The 24,131-nt window shown below is 40.3% G+C and overlaps 1 protein-coding gene and 1 long non-coding RNA gene across 3 annotated transcripts in view; one reads left to right on the forward strand and one right to left on the reverse strand.

Moving 5' to 3' along the window:
• NRIP2 (nuclear receptor interacting protein 2) overlaps nucleotides 1-24,131 on the forward strand; it is a 58,294-nt gene that overhangs the window by 22,934 nt on the left and 11,229 nt on the right. The window contains exons 3-4 of the mRNA XM_033953481.1: nucleotides 12,751-12,833; nucleotides 17,620-17,756. Coding sequence (XP_033809372.1) covers nucleotides 12,751-12,833; nucleotides 17,620-17,756 — 220 coding nt within the window. The remainder of the gene's footprint in view (nucleotides 1-12,750; nucleotides 12,834-17,619; nucleotides 17,757-24,131) is intronic.
• LOC117364359 lies at nucleotides 11,673-22,164 on the reverse strand. Of its 2 annotated transcripts, none has more exons than XR_004540223.1 (4): nucleotides 21,998-22,164; nucleotides 17,471-17,850; nucleotides 12,197-12,441; nucleotides 11,673-11,984 (listed from the first exon to the last, which is right to left on the reverse strand). It is a non-coding gene; the product is annotated as an uncharacterized LOC117364359 (long non-coding RNA). The 2 variants fall into 2 exon arrangements; XR_004540222.1 differs by having other exon boundaries at nucleotides 16,985-17,850.

Here is a 24,131-nt window from a genome sequence, read left to right on the forward strand (position 1 = left end):
AGATGTAAAGGATTCCATTGCTCACACATTTCTGTTACCCTCTGTAATAAAAATTTTTCATTCACTTTCATTGTTTCTTCCAATGTGTTTCTTATCCAAATGGCTAAATATTTTATTCTGTCCTCTTTCCATAGAAAGGGGAATGTTTCAAACAAACCTTTTGTACAATGGACATTAAGTGGAAGAACTTCTGATTTACTCCAATTTATCTTGTACCCTAAAAATTTTCCAAATTTTTCTATTAATTCTAGTAAGCTTGGAATGGTTGTTTCGGGATTCTCAAATGAAGCAATATATCATCTGCATAAGCAGAAACTTTATATTCCCGATCTGAATAAGGAATACCCTGTATCTCCTTCGCTTGTTGAATAGCTAATAACAAGGGTTCTAATACAATATCAAAAAGCAAAGGAGACAAAGGACAGCCTTTTCTAACCCCCCTCTGCAGACTAAAACTCTCTGAGAAATTATTATTAATATATAATCTAGCAGCAGGGAAGCTATACAATGTTTGGATCATTTGTATAAATCCTGAACCTATACCAAACCATTCCATTGCTTGATACATGAAGGCCCATTCTACCTATCAAAGGCCTTCTCTGCGTCCAAGGATACAGAAAAGGCTGGATCATTCATGGCTTTTGTTAAATTTTACATATGAAAAGCCAATCTGGTGTTATTAGAGGAATGTCTCTGAGCAACAAATCCTGTTTGGTACATATCAATAATAAAAGGGAGAGCCTTGGCAAAGCGTAAAGCCAGTGTTTTAGCCAGAAGTTTGCCATCTACATTAATTAAGGAAATAGGCCTGTAATTTGAAACCAATGCGGGATCTTTATTTGGCTTCGGCAAAACTATAGTAACAGATTCTGCCATATACCTATGATGCAACCATTTGTTAGTTGGACCTGATATAAATTTAACAAATAAGGTAATAGTGTATTTTGAAATGATTTATAAAACTCTACTGTGAAACCATCACCACCTGGAGTGGATTCAACTCTAAGGGACTTCAACGCTATTTGCAACTCTTTTAGTGATATTGGCTTGTCTAAGATTTCTTTTATATGCTCAGGAATTTTTGGTCCCTTAATTAATTTTAAAAATTCTAACCCATCCTTTTCTTTTTTTTTTAGTTCAAAATATTTTTATTGATTTTATAGGTATAAAATAAACAACAATAGGCTTCCGAGAAAGCCCAACAAGAAAAAGAAGTGACAGCTCCTTTCAAGTACATCACCACAAAAGATAATATATCGGTAACAAACATATAAGCATTAAATAATACAATACAGTCTTCTAGCCACAATAAATAGCAAGACAGAGAAGTTGATAGGGCAATGGATGTGCATAGGAAACCATAATTTAAGCAAATATAGAAAACATATAGCTACAAAAGCTATGTAAAACCAATTATCATAAATGTTGAAGGGGTCACTAATGAGTCCTGAGAATGCAGTAGATAATAAACACCAATTAGAAATGCAAGTGAGTAAATCAATTAGATGAATGATATTATGCTGGTAAAGGTCTAATAGATATTAGTTCAAAGGTCTTGAGTGCAGTACTCCAATAGTATCGACCATGTTTTATTATAAGTGGATAGTGATTTAGAGCGTTCTGCCAAATGTCGTTCATATTTAACATGAAGACAAACCGAATTCCACCAATGAGTGAAGCTGAGATTAGAAAAGTCTTTCCAATTTTGCAAAATTAATTGAATAGCTAGAAATAACAAAAGGGTCAAAAGGCGGTCATGATACAAAGATAAAGGTGAGGATAGTGCTGAGGATCCCAGAATTAACACATCTAATGTAAAGGGGTCATTAATAAGAAAAATTTTGGTAATCACATTCCAAACAGAGGACCAAAAAATCTGTAAATGGGGACAATCGCATATCATATGTCGTAGAGAGCCTTCTGAGGATTTACAAGTCCAACAGGAGCTATCTGAGGACCTCTTAATTTTGGCTGTTTTGGAAGGAGTCCAGAAGGCTCGATGGTATAGAAAAATTGCGGATTGTCTATGGGAGGCAGAGTGGAGCGATTTAAAAATTCTGGTCCACAGTTCCTTCCAAATATGATCAGTTAATGGAGACTGCAACACCATATCCCATTTAGTCAGGGAAGCTGGGATTGCAGAGAAACATTTAGAATGCATAAATTTGTACCAATTAGATGATTGGCCTTTGGAGGCAGTGAAGGAAAGAGCCAGAGAGTGTAATTCTGAGGTGGTATGAAGAGATGCTGGGGAAGGGTACCTTGCAGTAAGACAATGGTGGAGTTGAATCCATTTGAAATATTGAGAAGGAGGAATATTAAATTTGGCCATGATATCTGAAAAGGTGATCCATTTGTCAATATGCAATAGATGGGAAATATGCCAAATTCCATGCTGATGCCAAGTTTTCCATATGATCACCACATTGTCTATCTTAAGTTTGGGGTTATGCCAGATTGGTGCAAATACTGAGTCTATCAATTTCTTGTTTGAGAGGGAGTCAATATGGTTGAGCGCCTGCCACGTACTCAACAATATTGGGTTTTGTTTTGCCAGCTGGGGAAGAGGGATAGCAGGAGCATGATGCAAAATATAAGAATCAACGATAGCAAACTCCAAAGGTAACCAAGTAGGAGCCATACGCATAGACTCCAAATTCAGCCATAAGGAGCCCTGAGACATCAAAAATGCATAATGATATTCGCGAAAGCTGGGAAAATTGACCCCACCCTGCTCCTTAGAACATTTCAATTTACGGAGTGCAATCCGAGGCTGCTTGCCTTGCCATAAAAAGGAAGAGAGTAATTGTTCAATGCGAGAATAGACCGAATGGGGAAAAAGAAAGGGGAGCATACTAAGAATGTAATTGATTTTAGGAGTGATCATCATGCGTATTGTAGATAGTCTACCCCACCAGGAAAGATTAAGGGGGGACCATCTAGAGGTGCAAGAACGAATAATAGAGAAGATATAGTCTGAATTAAGTTGTGAAGTGGATTCAATAGAGGGCCCAAAATACAGACCGAGATATTTGATCTTGGAGGGGGACCAGATGAAACCGTATTGGGAGGAGTCAGATTGAATGTCAATACAATTCAACGGCAACAGTTCAGATTTATTGACGTTCAATTTGTATCCAGAAACAGCCGAAAAGCGGTCAATTTGTTCAAGTACAAAGAGGAGAGACTCCGGAGTGACGTAGAGAAGAACATCATCAGCATACGCCGATAGTTTGACTGAAAAGTCATTATAGTGGAAGCCATCAATCTGAGAATCATTCCTAATGGCAGATAAAAGTGGTTCAAGGGCAAGATTGAAGAGTAAGGGAGATAGGGGACAGCCCTGCCTCGTGCCATGGGACGGAGAAAAGGGTTGTGAAAGATGTCCATTGATCATAATACGTGTCGTCGGGTGAGAGTACAGAACTTTAATCATAGATAAGAAGGAATCAGGGAAGCCATACCAACGAAGGACATGAAAGAGATAGGGCCATTCAAGACGATCAAAGGCTTTTTCGGCATCTAGGGCCATAATTAAGAGTCTGTCTGAATGAGATGTGGAATGATGGATAATATGAGACAATAGTTGGGTATTATTAGAAGAGTAGCGATTATTTAGAAAACCAGATTGATCTGGAGAAATGAGAAGAGGGAGAACAGATTGTAGACGGGAGGCGAGGATCTTGGCAAAAATTTTGGCATCGACACTGATTAGTGAGATGGGGGCGGTAATTTTTGACATCTTGGGAGTCCTTGCCTGGTTTAGGGAAGACAATGAGGGTAGCTTCTGTAAAAGAACCTGTGGAATGACCTTGATTACATAAAAAGTGAAAGAAAGGCAGCATGTGTGGAAGTAAGATGGGTAGAAAGGCTTTGTAGAATTCAATTGTAAGGCCATCGGGACCTGGAGATTTGTTTGGAGCCATGGAGTTAATGGCATCCGTGAATTCCTGGGAAGTGAAAGGAGAAGTAAGCGAAAGAGTATCAGTCGGAGAGAGAGAGGGGTGTGGGAAAGACAGGAAGGAGTTGAGACTAGATAAAGAGGAAGTGGTTTCAGAAGAATAAAGATCTTGATAGAAATTATGGAAGGCGGAAGAGATGGCTGAAGAATCCGTGGTAAGTTGTCCTGCGGGGTCCTTAATAGATGATATGGTGGTCTTCTCTTGGGATTTTTTCAAATAATTCGCGAGCAGGTGGCCGGGCTTATTATTATCTGCGTAGTAAGAAGCAGCCTGGATAAAGACAGATTTGGCGGCAGATGAGCTCAATAAAGAGTTATATTGGAGTCTAAGGTTACGCAGAGTAGTCAGGGCCGGAATATCAGTAATGTCTGAAATATGGGTAGCCTCCGCTTCACGTATGCGAGATTCAAGATCTCTTAGGACTTGTTTTCTAGAGGAGTTGAGTCGAGCAGTGAACTGAATTATCGTCCCACGTATGAAAGCTTTGAAGGCGTCCCAGGTGGTTATCCAATTGGAGTGTGTGGGGATATTAAAATGAAAAAATTCTTGGATGGCAGCAGTAATGCACTCAGAGAATTGGGCCTCAGCGAGGAGAGAGGAATTGAACCGCCATTGCCTACTGCGAGGTGTAAGAGAAAAGTAAGAACAAGTCAGGGCAATAGCAGCATGATCAGAAATTGTGATGGAGTGAATATCAGAAGTGGTGATGTGTGGTAAGATAGATGCACTAGCAAGAAAATAATCAATCTTTGAATAGGTAGAGTGTGGTGCTGAAAAAAACGTAAATTGATCATGGTCTTGGTGCTGCAGTCTCCAGGGATCTGTTAAATGAAGCTGGGAAATAATATCATGTAATGCGTACCAGGATTTTGGTTTCTTGTATGAGGCACGTGATTTCCTGTCCTTGGAGGGATCTAAAATAAGGTTAAAATCACCTCCAATAATAATAGGAGTATCAGGATCCTGTAAAATATGATTAGCCAAATTATGAAAAAATTCAGGAGAATCTAAGTTTGGAGCATATATATTAATGATACGCGATGCACGATTGGATATAGAAAGTTTGGTACTAACCCATCTACCATAAGTATCATGAGAGCTGGATAATATGGAGATGGACGGGTGTTGCTTAATTAGAGTAATAACACCATTCTTTCCATTCAAAGCAGGGGAAAACAAAGGTGAACAAAAACCTTGTTTAAGAAACTTACTTGATCCAGAATCATTAAGATGAGTTTCCTGAAGCAGAATGATATCTGCTTTAAGATCATCAATGTAAGACAGTAATTTACGTTTTTTAATCACATTATTAAGACCTTTGACGTTTAAAGAGATTATAGATAATGACATTGGAAGCAAGGAAATGTATTATGCAGTAGGATTGAGGTACTTGTAAGAACCATACAAATTTTGATTGAGGACTCATAAGCAATATATATGACAAGGCCAGAAACAATAGAAGCTGTATGAATCATGAAAAACCAATAGAAAGAATAAATAAATAAAGTAAAGGAGTAGGAGTTTATACCTGAAAGGAGGAGAGAGCCCACTGTAATAAAACAGCAAGCCAAACACTGTGGGTGGCCGAAGAGGGGACAGATAGCCGAGTGAACAGACTCAGCAACCAGCTAAACAGTATTGTGCAAGTAGTAGCTCTGAGTGCACACTCATTTAACAAAGCAAAAAGCAACAGGGTCAAAAAGTTCAAGTGCTGTAGCAAAGTGAAACGTCTGAGCCAACAATGGCTAATTAACAGCAATCAGTGCAAACATGTGAGTCAGCAGAGCAATGAGGCACATCTAATGGCTAGTAAACTAATGGAGCATGCTGTGAAAGTAACACTTTTTGATAGTATTAAGAATAAGAGGCATAAAATAGCAATTAACATCCCAGACCAGGAGAGAAAGAGGTTAATTTGGAAGATGTCCCTACAAACATAGTGAGCATGGTAATAGAATAGAATAGTTAATGATAAGAAAGAAAATTAAAACGCAGAGAAAAAGGGATAAAAAGTAAACAAATGCTCAGTAGCGCTGCAGTTTAATCAGTAAACACGACGGAGAGATATAGACAGTAGTAGCTGTAAGGGAAGAGAGCAGAGAAGGGGAAAATAAGAAGAAAATGCAGAAGCAAATAGATCGAATATTACAGCTCACATGCTGTACAATAAGACAGTGGCTGAAAAAGGCATCCGAACTCGGCTAACAAGTAATCAGTACTGTGAAGCATAGCCAATAATTGTTAAATACAAATAAGGAGCATATTGTGAAAAAATAACATTGCAGGAAGGTGTTGGAGATAAGAAGCAGTTAGCAGTAAGGAGTTACTTACAGAAAAGGAAGGTAAAATCGAAGTAAAGGTAGGGACAGAAGAGCAATATGGCTGAGGTGCATGATCCTGCAGAGCAAAGTCACATGGCAGTAAAGAAAAGAGAGCAAAGAACATGAAGAGAGGACCAGCACATACGCCAATAAGGTAGATGAGGTAGAAAGAAATATAGAAAGGAGCCATTCAAGCAGGTTATAGCAAAAAGAGAGAGAGTCATGGTATAATATTTATGCAATTTAAAATTATCTAAATAAGGCTCAGAAGAATACAGGCCTTTATAAAAATTTAAAAATTGTTTTAAAATCGGTCCAATTTGCTATTATTTTTGTTTTCCTTTTTTTTGCTTTTAGATAATTTGCCAATAATCGTCTCGCCTTATTTGAATTTCCATACTACAAAGCTTGTTGAGAAAATAAGTCTTTCCTTATCAATTTAGAAGAAATCTCATTGTATTTACCTTTAGCTTTTAAAAGAGCCAGTAACATAGAGTATTCCCATTTATCAATTAATTTTGACTCCAAAAGCTTAATTTCTTGTTCCAAACTGGAAAATTGTCTTTTAACTTGTTTCCTAATAATTTGACCTCTCATGGTAGCCTTAAAAGCATCCCATATAGTCTCGATGGAGATATCTTCCGTATTATTAATTTGAAAATAATCATTTATTTTTGACTGAACTTTCTCAATAAAAGTTGGCTCTGCAAGCAGTGTATTATCAAATCTCCATACAGATCTACTATTTTCTTGATCAATTATTTTATTTTTAATCGACACCCCACCATGATCAGACAAAATGATTGGATCTATGGAGGCTTGTGTTACTTGTTGAACTAATTTGAAACAAATATATAATTTATTCTTGAAAAAGATTTATGAACATGGGAGCAAAAAGAAAATTCCCGATCGTTAAAATGAAATATTCGCCATATATCTTTCAAATCATAATTCTGTACCAAATTATCTAATCCTAATGAATTCATAACTCTACTAGAATTTTTATCCATTAAAGGATCTATAACAGCGTTAAAATCCCCTGCCACAACTAAATTAGAAGCAGCCAGTGGTAATAACAATGGCTGTAGAGATTTTAAAAATTCCATTTGGTTCGAATTAGGTGCATATACATTGAAAAGCGCCAGCATAGTATTTCCCAGACTCATGTCAACATGTACCCTCCTTCCTGAATGATCAGTAGCAATCATCTTAAATATAGCATTACATTTTTTATTTACTAATATTGCTATACCTGCCTTTTTCCTCACAGCTGGAGCAAAAAAACAATGTTTTACCCAGTCTCCTTCTAGTTTTTGGGATTCTAAGATGAGTCTCCTGGATAAAACATATATCTACATTCTGTTGTTTTAGAAACAATAGTATTTTCTTTCTTTTTATAGGATGGTTGAGGCCATTAACATTTAACGAAAATAATTTAAGCTCCATTAAGATCTTTACTTACAGGACACATGAATCTCATCAAATATTTCATATTCTTATAATATCTCTGTATATATTTCAAAATAACATAAAACCCGAGCCCAAAAAAACAACTTTCAAATCTAGACAGAAAATAGAACCTGCTACAGTTTGGGATAAAGTGGACCCTGCAATCAACTCTATTGACCCTACAAACTTTGTAAACCACTGGCGTACCTTAAGTGAAACAACTTTGAATGAGCTAGCCCCAGAAAAAATCAAACACAGAACCTGCAGACCCTCCGACAAATGGTTCGACCCTGAACTTCTCCTACTAAAAAGGCATTGCAGACAACTTGAAAGAGCCTGGAGAAAAAAGAAACAAGATCAAACCAGAACTGCTTGGAGAAACCAAATCAAACAATATAACATCAAACTTAAGGAAAAACACAAAGCATACTACTCCAAACTAATAGGCACCAATACCCTGACACAAAAGTTCTCTTCAATCTAGTAAAAAAAAACTTACGGATACTAACCCATTCCTAGCCACTCAAGGTAACAAACCACCATCAGCCTCCCAATTAGCAGACCATTTCAAACACAAGATCACCACAATTAGAACCACCTTCAATAACTCTTCAACCAACCTCGACGAGATACAAATAACCTTCACAATGGAAGAAGCCATAACTGCAGACAGAACCTGGACCACCTTCCCAACTCTACAATGGTCCGATCTGAACCGACTCTACAAAAAATATAGCCATACCTCATGCGACCTGAATAACTGCCCATCATACCTACTTACAAATGCATCCCTTAAATTCAAAACTAGCCTCATGCAATGGATACAATCTACACTCAAGGAAGGTCAATTCCCACAAGAACTAAGCGAGATTATAATCACCCCTCTACTGAAAGATCTAAAAGGTCCTATAGACACTCCCACCAACTATAGACCCATCGCCTCAGTCCCACTGTACGTCAAACTGATTGAAGGTCTTGTGGCACAATACCTCACCAATTACCTGGATAACCACAATCTACTACATTCCTCTCAATCAGGATTCAGAACAAATCACAGCACGGAAACACTGCTAGCAACACTGCTTGACATAGCCCGACAGTACCTCAGCCAAGGACGCAGGATCCTAATATTCCAACTAGATCTCTCTGCCACCTTCGATCTTGTAGACCACACCATTCTACTCCAGATACTAGATGCCATTGGGATCTCTGGCGGGGTCTATAACTGGTTCCAAGGATTCCTCAAAACAAGAACTTATAGAGTTAAGCTAAAAGATACTAAATCAGACCCATGGTCTAACCCTTGCGGAGTGCCTCAGAGGTCTCCACTATCACCCATTCTATTTAATTTCTTCATATCTTCCCTCGGTACCACCTTAGACAACCTAAATGTAACATCTTTCAGCTACGCAGATGGCATAACCATTCTCCTCCCCTACGATACCCAAGGCCACACCTCATCAGGTCACCTGGAAATAATATTGGAGGAAGTAGAAAAATGGATGACCAACCATAAATTGAAGCTGAACGCGGACAAAACCAAATTCCTTATGCTAGAAACGGACAAAAATCCATCCATAACAGACCTGGAAATTAAAGCAATCAAATACCCAATTCAGATTTCACTCAAAATCCTGGGAGTGCTGATAGACAGATGCTGCACAATGCAGACTCAAATAAACAAAACTATCCAAAAAGCATTCTTCACAATGCGCAACCTAAGTAAAATTAGAAAATTCTTTGACAAAGAACAATATAGGATTATACTTCAATCCCTTGTACTAGGTCTTGTAGACTACTGCAATATTCTCTATCTACCATGCCCCACTAACATGATCAAACAACTACAGACCGTTCAGAACACAGCTCTCAGACTAATCTATTCTCTCGGAAAATTTGACCACATCACCAATGCCTACCTAGACTCACATTGGCTACCGATTCGAGCTAGAATACAATTCAAACTATACTGTCTACTCTTCAAAGTAATCTACGGTACAGCACCCGCCTATCTACACAATCACCTAAATCGTATCCTTCCAACCAGAACAAGGAGATCACAGACCCCATTTTCCTATCCATCACTCAAAGGCACTCAGCGCAAAAAGATATATGATAACTCGGAACTTTTAGGTTGCAAAGGAATGTGAAAACTGATTCTTCAGTTCATACTGAATAACGAATACTTTTGACAGCAGAAACACAGGCTCAACATTCAAGTTTCAAGTTTATTAAAATTTTTGATTAAATGCAAATCATGGTTTCTAAGCGTTTTACAAATTATATTAAAAAAAGGGAGACAAAATAGACAAATAACCACTTAACACTAGATCAACAAAAACATTAGGAAAGTTGGGAGAACTACAATTTAAAAGTAAAGAAAACATAAAAAGGTAGACCACAATAGGGAGGAGAAACAATCAGGATAGCAATTCTTATTTCCTGAAAAAGTACCGATGCAAAGATCCTGCCATATTCTTTGGGTGAGAAAACAGGCTTCTAATTACCAGAAGCACCATCTCTTAAAGCCACTTATAAACCTGTAAATTGTTTTTTCTTCTCTCTAAGAAATTTCCAAGGTGCTGATAAAATAGCATATTTATTGCATAGTTTCCCAGCGAGTAAAATATGTTCTAGGACCTTACATATGTTTTGCTATTAGCTGTGCCTGGCACTACAAGACATAACAGGGCACAGCCAGATAGGAACATCTGATTCTCAGCAACGCCTAGCCATCTGCTATAGAAAAATACCCCCCCCCCCCCCCCCCCGCAGCACACACACACTTTTCTCTATTTGTGCATGTTTTCTGATTGGCTAGAGAAACCACCCACCTCATGGGAAGTTAAGTAACCTCTATTATAAGATCTAGTTAGTTAGGGACTCCATCTCAGGTTGTTTGCAGTAACATATGTAAGAACACTGCTAGAACTTTTACTCAGGTCTTTTAGTGAAGTATTTTTTGTGCTAACGTCAGCTCCAAGGTCTTGTAAAACAGCTGTGTACCACCTTTATGCTATGATTCCTGATTTATAATGTATAATTGGCTACACCTGTATGACATCACCGATTACAAATAAAAAGTTGGCCAACTCTTCTTTTATCTTTTGTGTGTGATTTATGTTCTCAGGGTGTCTGAATGGAAATATTTGCTCCCTTTATAGCTGAGGCCCTATCTCGTTTGGCTCCATTGGAGTGGAGTATATCTCTTATATCAACCTTTAGGGAGAGCAAAACCTATAGGGAGAGTATATCTCGTATATCAACCTATAGGGAGAGCACAGCACAGCCAACGTCTATGATCACAATGCAAACGAAGTTTTTCCTATTTCATCAGCATAAGCCCTTCTAATAGAAAACGCCCGCAAATGCGTTTATTCTCACTTCTTACCCAGACTATAGAATGAAATCCCTCCAACCATCAGATCACTGGCAGGACTATTAAACTTCAAGAAAGTGGTAAAAACCCATCTTTTTATTTAATTACCACCCACAAGGATAACTCCTAACCCTAAGCCAACTTTGACTAGATCTCTTATATGCCATCTTTGGAACCCTCCCCGTTGACTTATAAAGAATAGTTATAACTGATTCGCTATTGAAATAAGACCAAACTCAAATGTTAGACTTCTTACACTGAATATTGAAACTGTTCTACTGCTGTAAGATGTTTGTACCTCTACTGTTAAAATTGACCTATCTTTAATTGAAATCTTCACTCTGCCACTCTTACTGTGCTTATATTGTATTATATATATATATCTTATCCTTATTTGTAGTCCTTACCCCAACTATCATATTGCTAACTTATATTGTGCATGTAAACTTGTAACCCGTTCTGGGCTCTTTTGGGAGGACAGGCTAAAAAATTTGAATGAATGAATAAATAAATAAATAAATAAATAAAACTTAGGAATCAGTGTTTATTTTTATTTTTTTGAATATATTTTACAAGCAATACACTTGTTTCAAGAAAAAGGAAAACAGATTCCAGATCAAAATACAATCAATATATCAGGATAAATCCATACACATTGCCCCAGGAAAGGAGTCTGGGCATTACAAAAGTAGAATTAAATCCTTAGGGACTTCTTGTTTTTGAGATTCTTGAATCACTGCTCCTGTTTCGCCCCCTGGATTTTTTTTAAAGCCGTCGGTATATAGTAAATTTTGCTGATTGGAGAAATAACTTCAGGAGCGAATTTCAGGATTTGAATCAAATATTTTCGAAACATATCCATAGAAGTAGTATCTGATGATTTCAGAAAATTCAAAATGCATAAGTTAAGTCTTCTGTTAACATTTTCCAACTGCTCTATTTTCCTATGGATGGATAGCTTATCTTTAATTAAGTTTTCAGTTACTGATTTTAAGTTTGTTATCTCTTCATTAACTGTGGCAAACTTTACACTGTTATCAGACTTAATATCTTCAACTATTTTAGCCAGAGTCTACTTTACATACCATGGTCGAAGTTTCTTCAGCTGATTTTTGTACCGATCCATCCAGCCTTTGGAGCATTTTCCAGAGGTCTGTCAGGGTTACCTCCGGCAGGGTTAAAACAACAGCTCCAACCTCGAATGATTTCACATTCACCGCAGCTCCTTCTTCCAACCGGCGCCCCTCCACAAAGAGATTCCCTACAATCTCTCCAATACCAGGACCTTTCTAGCTTCCAATCGTTACCGCCGCTGGACACGGAGGAACAGCTGGATCCAGGGGCAAGGAAAAAACAAAGAGAAGCATTCCTACTTCAAGCACACTAGTCATGCTGCCATCTTGCCCCCCCCCCCTCCCGCAACATTGGTTATTTTTAAAGAAAGCTACAAATAGTGAAGTCGATAGGTCAGCAAGAAGCCATGAATAAAAAACAGAAGGCTGATATTAAAAGATATAGTAACTATTTCCAGTATTAGTTTTTGTTCATTGTAGTCACAGAGACAAGATCATATATGACACTGAAACTGATCGGTTTCTCTACTAGGACACCTTTTCATATCTCTCTTGCTTTCTTCCAGTGCCACAACCAAGACTTGAGAGCTATTATTAATACAGGCTGCCAGAGGAACCTCATCTCCAGGAGTTGTGTAACCAGACTTGGGTAAGACATGGAGCATAATGTTCTTAATAGATGAAATGAGTTGAGTTACACATATAAGAATAACACCTGCCCTTGAAAAATTTTACTTACAAATGAGCAACAATTTGTTTTAATTACTCTGGCATCTAAAATGTGATAGAATAATTTGTCTACTAATGTTATCTAGAATTCTGAAAGCCATACATCTGAAAGGATATAGACAAGCTAGAGGTGAGCTAGAGAACATAAGAACATAAGCAATGCCTCCGCTGGGTCAGACCTGAGGTCCATCGTACCCAGCAGTCCGCTCATGAGGCAGCCCAACAGGTCCAGGACCTGTGCAATAATCCGCTATCTATACCCCTCTATCCCTTTTTCCAGCAGGAAATTGTCCAATCCTTTCTTGATCCCCAGTACTGTACTCTGCCCTATTACGCCCTCTGGAAGCAAATTCCAGATGTCCACCACACGTTGGGTAAAGAAGAACTTCCTAGCATTCATTATGAACCTGTCCCCTTTCAACTTTTCCGAATGCCCTCTTGTTCTTTTATTTTTTGAAAATTTGAAGAATCTGTCCCTCTCTACTCTCTCTATGCCCTTCATATCCCTTCTAAGTCTCTATCATATCCCCTCTAAGTCTCCTCTTCTCCAATCTCTCAGCGTATGAAAGGTTTTCCATACCTTTTATCAGAATTGTCACTCTTCTCTGAACCCTCTCGAGTAATGTCATATCCTTCTTAAGGAACGGCGACTAATATTGGACGCAGTACTCCAGATGTGGATGCACCATCGCCCGATACAACGGCAGGATAACTTCTTTCATTCTGGTAGTAATACCCTTCTTGATTATACCTAGCATTCTATTCGCTCTCTTAGCGGCTGCTGCGCACTGTGCCGTCGGCTTCATTGTCATGTCCACCATTACCCCCAAGTCCCTTTGTTGGGTACTCTCATTCAATAACATCCCTCCCATCGTAAAGTTGTACCTCGGGTTTCTGCTTCCCACATGTAATACTTTACATTTCTCAATTTTGAACTTCATCTGCCATCTCGTCGCCCATTCCCCTAGTTTGTTCAAGTCCCTTTGCAATTCTTCGCAGTCATCTTTAGTCCGAGCTCCACTAAATAGTTTGGTATCGTCCGCAAATTTTATTATCTCACACTTCGTCCCTATTTCTAGATCATTAAATAGCAGTGGCCCGAGCACCGAGCCCTGCGGGACACCACTCGTGACCCTTCTCCAGTCCAAGTAGTGGCCCTTTACTTCTACCCTCTGTTTCCTGCCCGCCAACCAGTTTCTGATCCATCTATGTACGTCTCCTTCCACCACATGGTTCTTCAGTTTCCGAAGTAGGCGTTCATGGGCTACCTTGTCAAAGGCTTTTTGGAAATCTAGATATGATGTCTATGGGGTCTCCTCTGTCCATACGTTTATTAATTCCTTTGAAGAAGTGCAATAAGTTCATTAGGCACAATCTCCCCTTGCAGAAACCATGTTGGCTGGTTATCAGAAGTTCGTTTCTTTCTGCGGCAGGGAATCCAAGTTCCTGGAAATGATAGGAGACTGCTTTCTAGAACAAATGGTGGGAGAACCGACAAGAGGAACCACCACCTTGGACTTGGTCCTAAATGGCATAACTGGAAGGACAACAGATGTAGAGGTCACGGTCCTGTTGGGGACGAGCGATCACAGCATGATCAATTTTAAAATTGGCTTCGGGAAGGTGAAATGTACCAAGACTCAAACCACAACCTTTAACTTCAGAAAAGGGAAATACGACAGCATGAGAGTCATGGTTAAAAAACGGCTCAAGAAAAAGGCAGCCAAAATCAGAACGGTCGATCAAGCATGGTCCCTACTAAAAAATACCATCACTGAAGCGCAAAATCTCTACATTCCACAGATATCCAAAGGAAGGAAAAATAAAAACAAAGGAGAACCAGCTTGGCTAACTAAAGAGGTGAAAGATGCAGTAAGGGATAAGAGGAACTCGTTTAAAAAATGGAAACGTGAACACACAACAGAGGCCTGGAACAGTCACAAGGTCGACCAGAAGAAGTGTCACAAGGCGGTAAGAGACGCCAAAAAAGCCTATGAGGAAAAGATAGCGCAAGAAGCCAAAAACTTCAAGCCCTTTTTTAGATACATAAAAGGGAAAAAAACAGCTAAGGAGGCAGTGGGCCCTCTCGACGACCAAGGAAGAAAAGGGTGCATCAAGGAAGACAAACAGATTGCGGATAGGCTAAACTCATTTTTTGCGTCTGTCTTTACCAAGGAGGACACTGCATCAATGCCAGAAACAGAGAGAGCATTCAAGAGAGAAATTGAGGATAGCCTCACCACAGTGAATGTGGATTTGGACATGATATACTATCAGATCGACAAACTAAGAAGTGACAAATCCCCTGGACCAGATGGAATTCACCCGAGAGTGCTAAAGGAGCTTAAGGTAGAAATCAGAGAACTTTTACAATCCCTAGCTAACTTGTCAATTAGAACTGGGCGAATACCAGATGACTGGAAGAAAGCGAATGTCATCCCAATCTTCAAAAAAGGATCGAGAGGAGAACCGGGCAACTATAGACCTGCGAGTCTTACGTCGGTGCCTGGGAAGATGGTTGAAGCACTAATAAAGGATAGCATAGTGCAACACCTGGAAAATCACGACCTGATGAGAGCTAGTCAACACGGCTTCAGGAAGGGGAAGTCATGTTTGACAAATTTACTTCAATTTTTTGAAGAGGTGAGCAAACAAATCGATAGCGGTGAACCGGTGGATATAATATACTTGGACTTCCAGAAAGCGTTCGACAAGGTTCCACACACAAGGCTTCTGAAGAAACTATAAAGCCATGGAATAGAAGGAGATATACTAAGATGGATAGGCAAATGGCTGGAAAACAGATTGCAGAGGGTGGACATAAATGGGAAGTTCTCAGACTGGGAAAAGGTGACGAGCGGTGTACCCCAGGGTTCGGTCCTTGGGCCCATCTTGTTCAATATCTTCCTAAACGACCTAGAAGAAGAAACAACAAGTAATATAATCAAGTTTGCAGATGACACAAAACTATGTAGGGCAGTTGGGTCACAAAAGGACAGAGAAGAACTCCAGAGAGATTTGAGCCAGCTAGAGAAATGGGCAGAAAAGTGGCAGATGAAGTTTAACATAGAAAAATGCAAAGTGATGCACCTGGGTAAGAAAAACAAGGAACATGAATATAAAATGTTAGGTGTAACAATGGACAAGAGCGAACAAGAAAGGGACCTGGGGGTACTGATAGACAGGACCCTGAAGCCGTCGGCTCAATGCGCAGTGGCAGCAAAGAAAGCAAACAGGATGTTGGGCATGATAAAGAAGGGAATCACGAGTAGATCGGAGGGCATCATAATGCCGCTTTACAGAGCAATGGTCAGACTACACTTGGAATACTATGTCCAACACTGGTCTCCCTACCTAAAGAAGGATATAGCCCTGCTGGAGAGGGTGCAAAGGCGAGCCACGAAGCTAGTTAAAGGTATCGAGAATTTGAGCTACTAAGAACACCTTGGAAAACTGGGATTGTTCACCCTCGAGAAGAGAAGACTGCGAGGGGACATGATAGAGACTTTTAAAATACTAAAAGGATTTGACAAAATAGAGCAAGAAACATCGTTATTCACATTGTCAAATGTGACTCGGTCAAGAGGTCATGGACTGAAACTGAGGGGCACCAGGCCCAGGACAAATATCAGGAAATTCTGTTTCACACAACGAGTGGTGGATGCTTGGAATGCTCTCCCGGAGGAGGTCGTGATGGAGACTACCATTCCGGGATTCAAGGGCAAGTTGGATGCACACCTTCTCACAAATCACATTGAGGGATACGAGTAAACAAGGTTTCTCAGCAGGCAACACCTGGCTTGGCCTCCGCGAGTGCAGGTTGCTGGACTGGATGGACCTAGGGTCTGATCCAGCGAAGCCATTTCTTATGTTCTTAGTGCAAAGGCTTATTTGCCCTTGGCTAATAAAAGTCCTGTAAATAAGAACCCAGTGCCACATTCCACATTTCCCATTTCAGATAAAGACAAGAGAGGGGGGTGGGGGTGGAACAAACAGGAGCACAGAGAGCACAGGAGGAAACTAGTGCACACAAGCCGCCTAAGCAGCAGCCAATTAGAACCTTAGATTCACCTGTGGAGGTAGTTAAGCAGGCTTGGAATCTGAAACCAGGGAGAGAGCCTCATTCCAGGAGAGAGCTTCCACCACAGAATGCTCCAGTCAGCTGATGAATATGGCTTGGCCAGCATGTGAAACATAGACTGGCAGCTTAACATAGACTGTAAATTCAATGCTGGTGGCCGGGCTTACTGCTAAATTCAGGGAGGTAGTTGGGCTGCCTTCTGGGGTCTGAATATATGCCCTGCCAATGCTACACCCAAACTCTGCTCATGTGAATATGTATCCACCTTCAAAGAACACACCATTGAATATGCATAGCTAGAAAATAATGATTTTTGTAGTATGTTCAAATATGCACTTAGAGGACTACAACAATGGCATTTACACTCATACTTGTCTGAATCTAGGAGAATATCAACCCCTATGACTATATGGTTTAAAAATCTATTTTTCAGGCACTTCTTGAACTGGATTCAGGCGTTATTAATCAGCAATTACCTGCCATTAAACTGCTGAACAGCTGCTTACTGAAATTTTGTCTGTCTGGTCCACTAAACCTCAAATGTTTGAAATTTTTTTCACATTTTAGGTAGGGCTCTAACTAAACTGAAGAACCAAAAAGAATGTTCTTGTTAATACTCCCATAGGCTGGAGAAGACACCAGAGGTCAGAAGCAAGGAATCTTCTCTGTGTTTCCCATACCCTTACAGCATCATTGGCCAAGTGGAACAGCTGAAAATCCAGCTTGGTGAGGAGAGGGTGGAATGTTCAGCACTTGTTGTGGGTGAGTAGAGTAGTTTCTTGGAATCAATCCATTATCATCTCACTGCTGCTGGTTCACTGTTCCTTTATATCACGGAAATACATCTGTGGAAAGTCTGAGAGAAAGTGAGAGATTCAGAGTCTCATTTTATGATAAGCCTTCCAATGTAATAAATTGCTTTTGAATGTGAGGTAATAAAATTCTGGTTCATAATACTAGAGGTTGCAATAAAGGAGACAGATCATCATTATTTTGAAGGAATAGGATTAAGAATGAGAATAGTTCGTATGAAACACAATCTGGTGGTAGATCTGTGCGAGTGCCTAGTGCTAGAGCTAAGGATTGATAATGTTGAACACTGTAATAGAGAATTGACATGGGGGACAAATTTTTCCCCCTCCCTGCGGGAACTCATTTTCCTGTCCCCCACAAATTCTTTTCCTGTCCCTGCCCCGTTCCTCCTGCAAGCTCCATCCTCATCTGCACAAGCCTCATAAGTGTTCAAGGTTTGTGTGGTTAAGATAGAGCTTTCAGGAATGGGGCAGGGAGAGGAACAGCGACAAAACTCATGGAGACAAGACGGGGAAATTGAGTTCCTGCGGGGACGAGGACAAATTTGTTCTCTAATCTGTAACATCCTGTCAGAACCTTGAAGTGATTTCACCTCAGGACTATTAGGTTAATGGTACATAAAACCAAAGAGAATTGTCACCTTGTTCTAAAGGTCCACTAATGAAATACAGAAGCAGCAATAAAGGAAAGTAAGAGTGCATTGAACTCAAGGTTAGTAGAGCCAATGTGAATCCACAAAGTCAACCAATGGACTTCTAGTTCATGGCACTTATGTTATTAATCCACTTCTTGGTTTGTAGTAGAGGCCCCGCCTACTCCACAATGCGACCATATGTCCCGTTTTGAATGGGACCATCCCGTTTTTAGATCCCCTGTCCCGTTGTCCCCATACACAGCTTCTGGATGCCGAAATGTCCCGTTTTCAGAGACAGCGTCCCGAAGCTGTGCATGGGGACAACAGAACAGGCGATCGCTTTCCCTCCCTGCCACGCCAAAGCCAGCCTGCCTGCCTCCCTCCAGCGCCGAAGCCTGCTCCCGGAACTTCCTCTCCGATGTCAGAATTGACGTCGGGAAGGTTTGTGGGCCGACGCCTGGACCTTCCTTTTCTTCAGTTGCAGTGAGCGGCAGTGGACCAGGGGGGGATTTGGGGGGTCACTTTGGGTAGGCAGGCTTCAACACTGGAGAGAGGGAGATAGGCAGGCTGGCTGGCTTTGGGGGAGGGGGTGGGACAAAGTATGGAAGGCAAGTGAGGGGGACATAGGAAGGAAGAAGGAAGGAGAGAAAGAGGCAGAGAAAGGGGGGGGTTGTAAGCAGAAGAAAGACTAGAGAGAGAAAGGCCTGGACCAAAGGGGCACATGCAGGACTATGCAAAGTGCAGACAGAGGGGGGAGAGACCCTAAGGAAGAGCAGAATGATGCAAGATCATAACAGAGGAGGGAGAGAGAGGGAGACCTGGAATAAAGGTACAAAGAAAAACTGACACTATCTGGGGAGGGTAACAGAGGGAAAAGAGAGAGAGAGAGAGACCTGGACCCAAAGGGGATGGGGCTGGCGAAAGAAAGAGAGAGTCCTGGACCCAAAGGGGATGGGGCTGGCAAAAGAAAGAGAGAGACCTGGACCCAAAGGGGATGGGGCTGTAGAAAGAAAGAAATATTGGATGCATAGTCAGAAGGAAGTGCAACCAGAGACTCATGAAATCACCAGACAACAAAGGTAAGAAAAATGATTTTATTTTCAATTTAGTGATCAAAATGTGTCAGTTTTGAGAATTTATATCTGCTGTCTATATTTTGCACTATATTTGTCTATTTTTCTATAGTTACTGAGGTGACATTGCATATTTTAAAGTCATCTGCCTTGACATATTTGATAAACCCCCAAATATAAATAATTAACATTTTCTCTGTGTCTAGTGTGCTTTGGTGGGGGGTCAATTTTATGGTTACCATTATGAATTAATAAGATATTATGTATACATGAAAAATGAATGGAAGAAATTGGGGGGCAGGGCGAGACTGAAAATTAATAGATGTCTCGTTTTGATGAAAAAAATAAATGGTTACGTTAACAATGTATGATATAGTTTCTGTCTGTTCTTAAATGCACAATGGGATGGTACTAAGGCTCCTTTCCAGTGATCTTTATCTGTTTCTGCCCCTGGAAAACAAACTATGGAAATCGTTCCCCCTCCTGCCCCCCCCCCCCCTCCTTTGGCGAACAGAAAGGACTAGGGCAGAGTCATTGAAGTATTATTTGTCAAACTATCCAGAATGGTACAGGCAACAGCACCAGCATGAAATGCCATGTTGTGTCTAATCATTCCTAAACAAAGAAATAAGACGCCCCACTTGAAATAGAATGTTAAAATCAGAATTGAGATGTCCAGGCCCATACATGTCAATTTCAGAATAGGATCTTCTGATGTGTAGCCTGTTCTAATATGCAATCAAGAATGGATGCATATGCACCAATTAGATATGGTGGGAACATCTATTTAATCAACAAAATAAAGTTGGAAGGTCGAGATGTACCAGTCAGTAACTTAAAATCATTCAGCGACTCAGTAAAGCCCTCTGCAACAGTGAACCAGAAAATTTCATTGCACTATTTTGAGAGTCAGTCTCAATCTTCTTTATAAGAGAACGTTTTTTTCCCAAACATACCTTTAAAACATAACCGTTTGGTTTTTAAACAACAAATTTCAAGACTCCTGAGGAAGGTACCCTGAGTACTGAAATGCATGCAGCATTGAGTCGCTGAATGTTTTTATGTTACTGACAATAAAGACCTTCCTGGCACATCTTGACCTTCCCACTTTGTTATGTTGATTTGATTGCTTCCGTGGGGATTTCCTGCCACTTCTAGTGGTGCAGTAACATCTATTTTACAAATGTCAGCATCTAAAAGATCAGGGTCAACACAGTAACACAGGTTGGCATGCTGGCGCACAATGTAAATTGTTATTTCAGAATATAAATGTGTATATGCCGGCACATACACTTGTATGCTTGAAATTTTTAGAAATCTAAATACCTATGCCTCCCCACATTATATCATTTTCCAATATCACTTTTGGGAGCAAGGGCACAAAAACACTGGAACTAGCCCTTATCCCTCCAGTAGAGAGTTGACGAAAACAAACTACTTTTCCTAACCTAGACATCCCTCGTTGCAAATGTAAATCGTGACGTTTATATAAACGTTCATTTCTTTTCTGAAATGAGGAATGTACCATAATCACCATAATCAAGTCATAGAAAGATAGAAACATAGAAGATGACGGCAGAAAAGGGCTACAGCCCATCAAGTCTGCTCACTCTGCTTACCCACCCCCTGTCTATGCCCTAATGACCCAATTTCCTTATCTTGACCCTCGTAGGGATCCCACATGGGTATCCCATTTATTCTTAAAGTCTGGCACGCTGTCTGCCTCGATCACCTGCACTGGAAGCTTGTTCCAATGATCAACCACTCTCTCTGTGAAAAAATACTTTCTGGTGTCGCCATGAAATTTTCCGCCCCTGAGTTTGAGCGGAAAGTCCTGTCCAAAACTTGCTCAGATCCCACCCCTTTAATAAATGTATGTCTTTACAATTTGGATGTGTCTATCTCATCTTTCTAAAATTGGGATTTGGGTGTGTATTGTGACTGGGCGCGGCCAAGCTGGGCTCAGCAAGTGGCCTTACCCAGTGCACATAAACCTCAGCCGAGCGGTTTTGTGAGGTTCTAATGGTAGCTTGGTATTGGAATAAAGGAAAAGCAACCAGTTCAGAGTCAGAGGTGCAATTTCTCAAGAATACTTTATTGAACAAAAAAATCAAAACAAAACCTTCAATAGGCTCCTTCAGGTTTGTATCACCTGGTATCCTGGCAGCATTTAGAACACAAACAATAGCTTACTGTCTCCAAAAGAGAGAACCCCCCCAACAAAAACAAACAAACAAAAACCTGGTTCTTAAAGTAAAGCTTTCTTCAAACACAAAAATTTTCCAGCCTTGTCTTAAGGTAGTACACATTCCACATTTTCTCCCAGCTGCCCTAACAGGAAAAGATCAGCTTGTTTCCATACTTTCAATAATGGGCTGCTCTGTTTCCTCTATCTCCATATCATGTACAAAGTCTTCATCAGCTAACTCAATGTCTTGCCCAAACACAGTTTCACCACTCTCTGTGATTTCTGTATCACCCACCTCTACCTGGTTCGGTAGCCAGGAGGTAGACTGTGGCTTCTTAATTCCTTGTGCTTGCAATCTGTAACTTGCAACAAGCTGACTGGCTCTGACTTGCTGGGTTGGGAGCTGGTGTGTATTCTGAGGCTGGTGCTCCCACTGCTTCTGAAGCTGGCTCCCCTGTTTTGAGAAAGTTTCTCCCTTTTCTCTCACTGCAGGAAGCTGATTAATCCTTCCTGCAGGTGTGTTGGTGTAGCCTGCTCTTACAGAGCTCCTCACCTGGCCTAAACCTATTTGGGACGGATTGGAAGTGGCTTGTATTCCAGCCTTGCTCTTTCCTTCCCCTGGCTGTAGAGGCCTGCAGGGAAATGTAGTCTTTCCACTTGTTTCTTTATAGCTGGCTTAGGTAAAGCTAAACAACCATAACCCTACAAAGTAATCTGCCAATACAGTATCAAATAAATTCCAAAGAAAAAATTGGACAGTTATATAGTTCTCATGGGGAAAATGTATAAACAATGAAGGAACAGAAAAAATGTATATCTTAAATGATGGACATCAGTATGAGCCGGAATGGCACAATCCGAAGGATAATTAGGCTCAGGCGAGATATTTATTGGCTAAGTTCTGTTGGAGAAAATGTTTGCTGGAACTTATATACATTAGGACAATACGATGTATGAGGCAGTTCTTATTTGGACTTATGTCTAGTGCTTGTCGCTAATGAGTTCCTGCCTGAGCCTAATTATCCTTTGGATTGTGCCATTCCGGCTCATACTGATGTCCATCATTTAAGATATATATTTTTTCTGTTCCTTCATTGTTTATACATTTTCCCCATGAGAACTGTCCAATTTTTTCTTTGGAATTTATTAGGTAAAGCTAAACCAGATCTGCCCGCTTTAGGCAGTTCTTTAGGAGGTTTCAGTGTTGTTAGGCTTGGCTTATAAGTATTCCTAGGGGCTGCTTTTTGACTCTCCCTAGCCGGTTTAGGAATACAGTGGTGCCTCACACAACGAACTTAATTCGTTCCAGGAGCAAGTTTGTTATGCGAAAAGTTCGTTATGTGAAACGCGTTTTCCCATAACAATACATGTTAAAAAAAATTATTCGTTCTGCAGCATAAAATATGCTAAGATGACATAAAAAAAGATAAATTTGTCAAAATGGTGAAAATGGTGGTCTTGCTGAGGCCAAACTCTTTGACGAGGTCACACTGTTTTACCCCACATTCACTCCTTCTAATTATTTCCCGTTTCATTTCAACAGAAATCACCTTCCTGCTTTTTTTAGAAGCCATGATATATAAAAAATATTGAGTTTATCTTAAAAGGACGACTGTATACAGTGAGAGAGGGCAGAGTCTCAGCGGCAAAAACTGGGACTTAACTTTTCTTTTTTTTTTTTTCTAGCATCGGGGAAGCGGCGAGAGTAGCTCCGCCCCCCCCAACGCATCAGCAGTAGGCGCCGGGCCCCTCCATAAAAGGAGGCGAGCCGACGGTCCGCCACTGCACAGGGAGCCAGGCGAAGGGCTGTGAGAGAGGGCAGTTAAGCGCAGTGAGTAACGCAGCTCGGGCGACTTCGTTGTGTGAAACGAAGTTCGTTGTATGAATCAAGACATGAAGTTCGTTGTGTGCAGCGTTCGCTGTGCGAGGTGTTCGTTATGCGAGGCACCACTGTACTTGCAAGGGTTTTAACCCTATTTCCCTTCTCTGGCAAGGCTTCCTCACTAGGAACAGAGGTGACCCTGTGACAGTATGCAATATACACATTCACTGGGAGAAGTTATCAAGCTGCTTTAGGTCATGTTACTTACCCTTTAACATGACTTAAAGGGCACTAATGCAGCTGATCGTACACTAATGTGATGATAATGTGATGCAAAACATTTAAATGCATGTAAAGCAGCTCATTATTATGTAAATTCTAAAATTAATTTATTGTACGCAGGTTGGTGTAGTTAAAGCTCACCTTTTACTGCACCTTGAAAATTTCTCCCCTAAATGCCATTTCCTGCACATTCAAATCACACATAGGACTTCTAAAATAACCCACACAATCAAATAAGATATATGAATGCCTTGCAACATTTTTGGCCCTATTCTTTATCTACTGGAAATAAAACTTAGTACATCAGATCCATAGTTTGGAACAA

The sequence above is a fragment of the Geotrypetes seraphini genome, chromosome 7 (assembly GCF_902459505.1).
Source record: "Geotrypetes seraphini chromosome 7, aGeoSer1.1, whole genome shotgun sequence".
Taxonomy (NCBI): Eukaryota; Metazoa; Chordata; class Amphibia; order Gymnophiona; family Dermophiidae; genus Geotrypetes; species Geotrypetes seraphini.